At 55.1% G+C, this 9247-nt stretch overlaps 1 protein-coding gene across 1 annotated transcript in view; it reads left to right on the top strand.

The window, feature by feature from the left end:
* Muc5ac (mucin 5AC, oligomeric mucus/gel-forming) overlaps nucleotides 1–8020 on the top strand; it is a 28840-nt gene extending 20820 nt beyond the window's left edge. Inside the window, exons 32-50 of the mRNA XM_013347769.1 lie at nucleotides 7–247; nucleotides 469–668; nucleotides 1117–1291; nucleotides 1630–1880; nucleotides 1997–2180; nucleotides 2352–2553; nucleotides 3013–3191; nucleotides 3562–3652; nucleotides 3778–3878; nucleotides 4021–4052; nucleotides 4536–4698; nucleotides 5042–5146; nucleotides 5379–5416; nucleotides 5966–6088; nucleotides 6168–6266; nucleotides 6683–6802; nucleotides 7002–7059; nucleotides 7166–7274; nucleotides 7780–8020. Of these exons, the coding sequence (XP_013203223.1) occupies nucleotides 7–247; nucleotides 469–668; nucleotides 1117–1291; nucleotides 1630–1880; nucleotides 1997–2180; nucleotides 2352–2553; nucleotides 3013–3191; nucleotides 3562–3652; nucleotides 3778–3878; nucleotides 4021–4052; nucleotides 4536–4698; nucleotides 5042–5146; nucleotides 5379–5416; nucleotides 5966–6088; nucleotides 6168–6266; nucleotides 6683–6802; nucleotides 7002–7059; nucleotides 7166–7274; nucleotides 7780–8020 (2712 nt within the window). The remainder of the gene's footprint in view (nucleotides 1–6; nucleotides 248–468; nucleotides 669–1116; nucleotides 1292–1629; nucleotides 1881–1996; nucleotides 2181–2351; nucleotides 2554–3012; nucleotides 3192–3561; nucleotides 3653–3777; nucleotides 3879–4020; nucleotides 4053–4535; nucleotides 4699–5041; nucleotides 5147–5378; nucleotides 5417–5965; nucleotides 6089–6167; nucleotides 6267–6682; nucleotides 6803–7001; nucleotides 7060–7165; nucleotides 7275–7779) is intronic.
* Nucleotides 8021–9247: the final 1227 nt, after the last annotated feature.

The following is a 9247-nucleotide window of genomic DNA, read 5'->3' on the forward strand; positions in this document are numbered from 1 at the left end:
GTGTGCAGGAACCGGGACCAGCAGGACATCTCCGGGATGTGCCTCAACTATGAGGTGCGAGTCCTGTGCTGCCGCGTGCCTGAAGGCTGCCCTGATACCTACTGGACTCCCTCTGTGACCACACCCCTCAAGCCCTCATTTCCATTTGTGTCACCCTCATCTGTGTCCCCATTATCATCATCGAGCCCTGCAGTACATTTTACCACTCCTTGTGTGTGCAACGTGTCAGGCCAACTATATCCTATCGGTAAGTGGGGTGTCTTTACGCAGCTTCCTAAGGTACTCTGTTCCTTGATTTCCTCTGTGAAAGTTCTTGGATTTGGCAGATCGTGCCACAATCGACTTCAAACATTTCTTGTCTTTTTCTTTTTTCATTGAGTGGAAGCCTTTAGTTTGGCAACCACTCTTTGGGGAGCAGACTTTTCTCCCAGCACCTCCACAAACCCTTCACTTCTCTTGATCTTGCAGGATCCATGATCTACAATAAGACAGATCTGGACGGGCATTGTTACTATGCCTATTGCAACCTGACCTGCCAGGTGGACAGAGGGGTTAGTAAGGACTGCCCTTCCACCATGCCAACCCCTGCAACAGCTCTGTCCACCTCCACATCTCCCATCGTCCCTGTCACCGAGAGGGATCGGTGCAATGTGTTCCCTCCCAGAATGGTAAGTCTATCTGCTATCCTTCCCGGAGACTCAGGGCCACTGTGAAGACCTCGGTGCATTTGCAATTATACCTCAAGCTTAAGTTCCCATGAAGATCAGCAACCCCCAGCTGATACAGGATGAGTTTCGGGCTGAGTCTTTTTAGCTTTGCATGTCTGGTTCTACCAGTGTGGTATTGATAGTTGGGTAGTTGGGTGTTGGGCCTGAAGGTTAAAACTCCCCCCAATGAGAGTGAAGGTATCAAAGGTGATGGTACACCCCATGGATGTAGTGACACATGGAAAGGGGTGAACCTCAGGGGTGGGGCGTTTCCACATTGTGGTCCCTCGTAGCCAGTTCCATACTTTGGCAGGGATGAGGCTAAGACAGGGGCTGGAATGGGAGTATAGAACCTTGAGGTGATTCCCTGGCCCAGGGATCAGACCCACAGCTGGCTTTGTTTCTGCAGAAAGGGGAGAACTGGCCCATGCCTAACTGCTCCCAAGCCACCTGTGAGGGCAACAATGTCGTCTCCCTAAGTCCACGCCAGTGCCCAGAGATGAAGGCACCATCTTGTGCCAACGGCTACCCACCCCTGAAGGTGGATGACCAGGACGGTTGCTGCCAGCACTACCAGTGCCAGTGTGAGTGGGGACATGGTTCAAAAGGGGGGACGTATGACAGAGGAGGAGAGAATGAGGACTCCAGGAAAGACTTTCCGTTATCAAGTCGGGGATGGGGATGCCAAGTGGAGAGAACTGAGTCCCAGAGCCGTAGAGCCCAGTGGGAGAAGAGGCGGGTTCTCTGTGTCTCAGAATCCTAGCAGCTTATGAAGGACCGGCCAGGCAGTATCTGAAGGGACCATCCATATGTGTCACGAGGGTACAAAGGTCTCAAGAGTTCCTGATTAGGAGGCTGTGGGGGAGGGGCTGGAGCAGTTGGATGAGAGCCAGCTATAAGGCAAGCTCCCTGGCGCCCACAGGTGTTTGCAGCGGTTGGGGAGATCCCCACTACATCACATTTGATGGCACCTACTACAGTTTTCTGGATAACTGCACATACGTGTTGGTGCAGCAGATCGTGCCTGTGTTTGGACCCTTCCGTGTGCTCATTGACAACTACTTCTGTGACCTGGGTGACAGTGTTTCCTGTCCGCAGTCCATCATCGTGGAGTACCACCAGGACCGCGTGGTGCTGACCCGCAGGCCAGTTGACGGGATCATGACCAACCAGGTGGGCATGTCTGTGTGTGTGGGTGTGAGTGCGCATGTGTGTGTGTGTGCGGGGTTGTGGCAGGCTTGGTCTGGATCGTGGATCTATCTAAACATCCTTCTGCTGTCTGTATCCAGATCATCTTCAACAACAAGGTAGTGAGTCCAGGCTTCCAGCAGAATGGCATTGTCGTCTCCCGTGTGGGTGTTAAGATGTACGTTACCATTCAGGAGATTGGTGTCCAGGTCATGTTCTCAGGCCTCATCTTCTCTGTTGAGGTGCCCTTCAACCTGTTCGCCAACAACACAGAGGGCCAGTGCGGTAAGCTCCACACTCGATGTTGTTTGGGTATTAGGAGCAGCCTCCCCATGGGCCTAGGGGTTTCTGGCTGTGCACACATGTGGTTCACATCTACTTGTTCCATGGTGGCTTTCTCTGTACACTGGGCACAGCTCTGCTGCTCAGCTGGCTGACCCTCATCTCGCCCGCCAGGCACTTGCACCAATGACAAGAAGGACGAGTGCCGCCTGCCTGGAGGGGCAGTAGCCTCTTCTTGTTCTGAGATGGCCGGCCACTGGAAGGTGCCCGACCAGCCTGCCTGCCAAGGGCCTCCTCCAACACCAGCTTCAGTGGTACCCAGTCCTTCACCGACCCCGTGTCCGTCATCACCACTCTGTCAGCTCATCCTAAGCAAGTAAGATTTTAGAAAGTGTGATAGCCTTGCTGGCCCCATCTGCCAAAAGGTGTGGGGTCCTCAAAAGGCTCCTAAGAATAATGAGACCAGCCTTGTAGCCTTGTTCTAGGGTCTGGGCACTGTCTCTAGGGATCTTGCTGGAATGCGGTGGCCAGGTAGACTCGTCTCTGGAGTCCTGCGTCAGTTCCTCTCGTTGCTATGAGCGCAGTCACTGCCTGCACCTGGGCGGCACACAGTGTTGCAGAATAAGGGAGCTGAGGGGAGAGAGATTTGCAGCGACCAGTGCTCTGGCTGACACCTTTCCTGGCACACACCCAGAGGCGGGATGACAGGGTCATAGGTGCGAAGTCTCTTAGAACCTCACCTCCAAGGGGGTATCACGGATGTGGAAGCCCCCACTGCGAGTGGTGAACCCAGCAGAATGGATGCACACACCGTCTCGTGTGTCTTTGCCCACAGCATCTTTCAGTCCTGCCACCCTGTCATCCCTCCCCTGCCGTTCTACGAAGGCTGCTTGTTTGACGCCTGCCACGGCGTGGACTGGGAGGTGTTGTGCTCAAGCCTGGAGCTCTACGCGACACTCTGTGCCGCCAAAGGCCAGTGCATCCCCTGGAGAAGCCACACCAACAACACCTGTTGTGAGTGTCTAGCCTGGGCCACCTTCCTGTCCTCTTTTGTGAGAACTTAGAGGTGCTAGGCAGACAGTCTGGGAAAGGATGAGGACTTGGAGCCTCAAATCTAGTCTTCCCTAGAGGGAAAAGCTCCAGGCTGTGGGTTTGTTTTCAGGAAAGGGGGATTATCTGAATCGAGGTGTCTGTGGATTTAGGGCCTGGGGTGCCAGCTGTCTTGGACAAGCATATGGACCTGGGGGTGGGGTGGAGGGCAGGTTGTAGATAGATACTGAAGGCTTCTGAGTGGGTATCAGCGCTCAGCAGCAGCTGGGGCTTGGAGGGTCCCAGAAGTGAGGCCTTGAAATGGCTTCTCAGGGGTGGCTCTCTCTCCACACAGCATTCACCTGTTCTGATAACAAAGTATACAAGCCGTGTGGCCCAACCAACCCTCACTACTGCTATAGGAACGACGACATCAGCACAAGCTTGTAAGTGTCCACAATCTGCTCCCAGGGCTGACAACCCTTGCGTATCTGGCTCTGGCACTTGGCTTTCCTAGGCTGGATTCTTTCTTATTTGGGGGTGAAGGGCCTATCAATTCTGTTTCTTACAGGATCCTTCAAGAAGCTGGCTCCTTCTCAGAGGGCTGCTTCTGTCCGGATAACACAACACTTCTCAGCACTAATGATTCAGTCTGCGTGCCTTCCTGCCAATGTATGTCCCCACAGGCATGGGGGTGGGGTTTGGGGGGGGGGAAGATATGGCTTGACCCCCGTCCCCACTATAGTACTCAGCATGGGTCCCGGTTTTGCCCCATCCCTGTGGCCACCCAGAGTGACAGGACCTCTCTCTACAGGGTGTCTGGGGCCTCATGGAGAATCTGTGGAGGTAAATATGGATGATGGTGGTTTATGGCAGGGGCGCAGAGCCTGAGGCAGTAGGTCCTGGAAACAAGGGCAGTGCGGGCTGGGGTGGGGCTTTCTCAGTGTGCCAAAGGCCAGATAAAGGCAGGGAGAGAGCTGGTGTCCGAACACGATCTGGGAAGATCTTCTCTGGGGCTGCCCTGCCTGTGTTCTGGAGCTGCTGGGTGACCCATGAGGACTGGTCAGCCCTGTTCTTCCCCAGGCCTCCTCCTATCCTGAAGAGATGTTAGGATGGAGGGGAAGGGCTGCTCACCAAACAAAGCCCTTCTCCCATCTCTGCTCTGGCCTCTGTGCCTGGCCTTCAGTGTCTCAGACCTGGAGCCCCTCCCCCAGGCTTGCAGCACAGCCCTCTTGGCACATGCGGGGCCTGACTCTGAGGCTTGGCTGTAGCTGCCCTTGGGCTGACTGGCTCCCTCAGAGGTCAAGTTCATGTATCATTCCTCCACAGCCCGGCCACAGCATCAGCATCGATTGCCAGGACTGTGTCTGCAAGGGCGGCACGCTGACCTGCCAAAGGAAGTCCTGTCCCCAGACCACCTGTCCAGAGCCTGGCTTTGTGCCAGTGCCCAAAGCCCTGCAGGCTGGCCAGTGTTGTTCCCAGTTCAGCTGTGGTAAGCCTTTGCTTCTGTCCCCGTACCCATAGGTAGGACAATCTCCTGAGGAGCCATAGGTCAGCAGCCAGCTCTGTGTACACAGTCCCAGGAGGAAGGGAATAGAAACCTCGCTTCCCAGGGTTTACACACTGCTTGAGCATAGGAACCCTGCTGTGTCCTGTCTGGTAACGCCCCAGCAGGTGTCCTTTAGGTGTATGTAGAGGACACTCCTCTGCCCAGCCTGACCAGAGCCTGTTCCTGGGGTCCTGGGGACCGTCATGACATCCTGTGGTGGGGTAGACCCTCGGAGCAGAAAAGAAGCAGGGCAAGCCCAGCCCCTGACAGCTTTCTCTACCCACAGTCTGCAACTCCAGCTACTGCCCTCCTCCTCTGCACTGCCCGGAGAATTCTAGCCTGCTGGTCGTCTACGAGGAAGGAGCTTGCTGCCCACGACAAAACTGCAGCAGTGAGTGTCCCTGACCCTTCCACCAAGCCACACCTATACCTGGAATTTCCCCAGGAGGACCAGCAGATGAAGCCACTGATGGTGGGAGATGGGTTGTTGCTTGGGGTGGAGCCCTTGGTGGGAAGGAAGCCCGAGTTGCTCCAGCATCTAACAGCAGAACATATCGATGTAAGTAAGAGTCAGGCTGTGTCCTCGCAAGGCCCCAGCTACAGCCAGTATGTCTTTTGGACAGGTCAGAAGGGCTGTGAAGTCAACGGGACTCTATATCAGGTAGGAATCAGTGGTGCTCAGGCCTATAGCCTGCAGGGACTGAGTTTCCCATTTGGGGCTCTCCACCAGCCCTTTGGAGCGCAGCTGGGGGTCTGAGAAGCTGAGGAGCTCTTGAGCCACTCTTGTCCCTGGCACAGAGCTCCTGCCCAGACCAATGACACAAACTTCTGTGGATGTAGTTCAGAGCAGCGCAGTTAAGGTTGGCCCCAGGATCCTTGCAGCCTGGTGTCTGGATCCATCAGGATTCCTATCAGTTCTCTGCTCCCTGGTGTCATGCGGGGGACGCCAGCACCTCGTTTCCCCCAGCTGTCCTTTCCCCACACCAATTCCCCAAGTATGTAGTATCTTGGGTCCCCTGACATAGAGACAGGGCAGTTATAGGCTCTGCCCTGTGACAGCACATGATTTATGGTCTCTTCACGAAGAGGTAAGGATCATTTCCTAGAGAATGGGTCAGCTTGGTGGGCAGCCAGAGCAACTGGCCAGTCAGTACAGGGCAGATCTCTTCTCAGCTTGAGCTCACTAATGCCCAGCCCTGACTCTTCCCAGCCCGGTGCTGTGATCTCCTCCAGTCTATGTGAAACATGTGTGTGTCAGGCGCCCAGCAATCCCCATTCAGATGTCTTTGTGGTCAACTGTAAGAATGAGTTCTGCAATACCCAATGTCCTAAGGTGAGCACTGGCCCCATCCCTGCTCTCATCACCCGGTGCCAAGGGCCTGAACCTAGGCAGCATACTATTCTTCCTGCAGGGCTCCGAGTACCAGCCCGAGCCAGGACAGTGTTGTGGGCGGTGTGTGCTGAAGGCCTGCTCCTTTAAACACAGCAACAGCTCTGTCTCCTATTACCTTGTGAGTACCTGGGACTAAGATAGGTGACCTCAGAGAGGGGAATAGGTGACAGGAACAACAGACCACAGGCTCTGCAGAGGCTCCACACAGGCTGGGGCAAAGTCACCACGCTCTCCAAGGAACTACGCACAGTCCCAGGGCCAGGTATAGAGAGCGTGAAACAGATAGCATTTGGACCGAGCAAACAGGTCCTGAGGGCACTGGACCCTGAGTGGCCTTAATCCTGGGGGCTCAGGGATAATGTGATAGGATCCTGGGGACTCCAGGCTGACTAGGCAGGGTCCTGGAACCTTGGGGGGGGGGAGCACTTGAGAAGCCATCTCTGGCGGATATAGGCCTGGTCTCTCCCTGGAAGATAGTAGGCAGTGGGGAGACAGAGGCTGGGCACTCACTATGCAGACTGGGCCTCCTTTCAGCCTGGTGAGTCCTGGCCAGAACCTGGGAACAACTGTGTGACTCATAAGTGTGAGAATTTCCAAGATACACTCACGGTTGTGACAATGAAGATGGAGTGCCCCAAGATCAACTGTCCACTGGTAAGTTTGGGGTTTCCCACTGCAGCCAAGGCGGCAGCTGACCTGGGACGAGGAGAAGCTGGTGCTGCATGGACGTGAGGCTTGTCCCCTCCTGTAGAGGGGGTTCCCGCTCTTGTTTGCATTTGGCCTCATGTCTCGTTCCTCCATTTCTGGATGCCTCATTGCCCCTGCCATTCACAATGGCCCATTGTTGGCACAGGGCCAGGCTCAGCTGAGAGAAGACGGTTGCTGCTATGACTGTCCCAACACCCAGCAGAGTAAGTGGGGGATCTGACAAGGAAGGAGTTGATCCCAGCCTGGGCCACCCAGGAAATGACTGAGCAGACACTGACCCTCTCTCTGCCTTACTTCCTGTCCTTCCAGAATGCGCGGTACACCAAAGACAGCAGATCATCCGTCAGCAAAACTGCAGCTCCGAGGGGCCAGTGAGCCTCTCCTACTGCCTGGGCAACTGCGGGGACAGCACCTCCATGTACGAACCCCAGGGAGCCTCAGGGGGCAGGTTCAGAGAAGCAATTGGTGGTGGGGTGGAGTGGGGTGGGGTGTCTGGTGCATCGAGGTCCAGAAGCAGGGCAGGGAGGGACAGAACCAGGAAAGGGAGAAAAAGGGCACTGGAGGAGACTGTCATGATAACTTGAGCATCCCAAGGTGGCGTCAGCAGGGCTTGGGCTATACTGACTACTTTTGAAGCAGGATTTCTGTTTGCTGAAATATCTCGGACCTACGAAAGCCCCGGTCCCCACAGCAATGACCTGCTGTGCATCTGGCTGCAGACATAGGACACCTGGTTGCCAAGGGCAGCTGTGGCAGAAACTTTTGCCCCTCAGGGAACTGGCAAATGAGAGTGATAGGGTTTTGAACACAGGGTGACAAAGACCTCGGGAGCTCGGCACTGTGCCCGCTGGTTGCGTTGCAGAGCCTGTGGAAGGCGCACACAGCGGCCGGCAGGGCTGGGCGCTGAGCAGATCTACCCACAGGTACTCCCTGGAGGCCAACACCGTGGAGCACAAGTGTGAGTGCTGCCAGGAGCTGCAGATCTCGCAGAGGACTGTGACTCTGCACTGTGATGATGGCTCCAGCCGCACCTTCAGCTACACCCAGGTTGAGAAGTGCGGCTGCCTGGGCCAGCGGTGCCATGCTCCAGGGGACACGAGCTACCCAGCATCCTCAGAATCAGAGTTCAAGTCCCAGGAAAGTAAGGGACACGGTCAGCAGTAAGCACTCAGGGCCAGCAAGAGGTGCTTGGGCTTTCCCAGACCTGAGCGGCACTGCTGTCCCAACACGCCACCCAAAGTCCTCCCGAGGCCAGAGGGACACTTGCTGCTTGTTCAAGTGGCTTGAATTCCAGACCTTCTGCCCTCCCACCACTTCCTCTTCAGGAGGGACATGGATCCCAGCTGTCCTTGGGGTGGGAGCAGTCCTATCCACCGATTGGGAGCATAAGGGCACCGGGCTCCTTTGGAAAGAACTTCAGTGTCACCAAAGGGTCCCATGAAGGAGTCACTTGCATGAGGGTGTCACCTGCTTGGCCTCACTCTCACCTCGGCCCTGTACCTGTGCCCCCTTTCAGGAAATGGCCAATTTGTTTTGTAAATACAGTCAGAGCATTTGTGAATTATCTCTCTGTGTGTATTATTTTTAAAACATGTCCATAGATATAGGACAGGCCTGGACTTCAGGGGGGTCTTATTCTTCAGGCTGTTCACTAGGGGCGTGGCAGCCTGGTGAGGGCCACTGGGGAGTTCTCGGCCTCTACTTGCTGGGAGGATATGTCCTAACGGTGACAATAGCTGCACAGGGGCTAACTGGAGCCTGGATGAAGCTCAGAGTCAGAAGCATCCTGGGAGAGGACAATGAGGGAGAGAATGAATGAGTGAGTGAGTAAGTGAATGAACTAGTGGCTGAGGAGATTAGTGAATGAGTGACTGATAGAATTAGTGAGTGAGGAAGTGCTTGGATGACGGAGGCAGTGGATGAGTGCACAGTGATTGAGTGGAGAGCGAAGTGACCTAGGGAGGATAAATGATTGAATACGCAAGTAAATGGATGAGCAGACTCATGAGCGAGCCAATGAATAAATGAATTAACAAGTGGACTAATGTGTGAGTGGACGAAGGCATGGGTGGCCAAGTGGGTGAACAGATGATTGGGTGAATGAGGGCGTACTTGAATGTAGGAATGAATGAAAGGGACCTGGTGGTGACCAGGCTGAGTCAAGAAAGTCTAGATACCCTACTGTCCAGAGAGAGAGAGGCCTGAAGTGAGGCCTGAGTAGCCCATGGGCAGCCCAGGATCAAGCACATTCCACACTCCAGTGCTCAGGAACTCCAGACCTCATCAAGAGCCGGCATATGGGGAATGCAGGGCGAGCATCCCTAGAGCAGGCACTCGGTGGGGGGGGGGGTTGGTTATATGCCTTTTGAACCCAGACATTTGCTTGGAGGC

This window comes from Microtus ochrogaster, chromosome 8, assembly GCF_000317375.1.
Source record: "Microtus ochrogaster isolate Prairie Vole_2 chromosome 8, MicOch1.0, whole genome shotgun sequence".
Lineage (NCBI taxonomy): Eukaryota > Metazoa > Chordata > Mammalia > Rodentia > Cricetidae > Microtus > Microtus ochrogaster.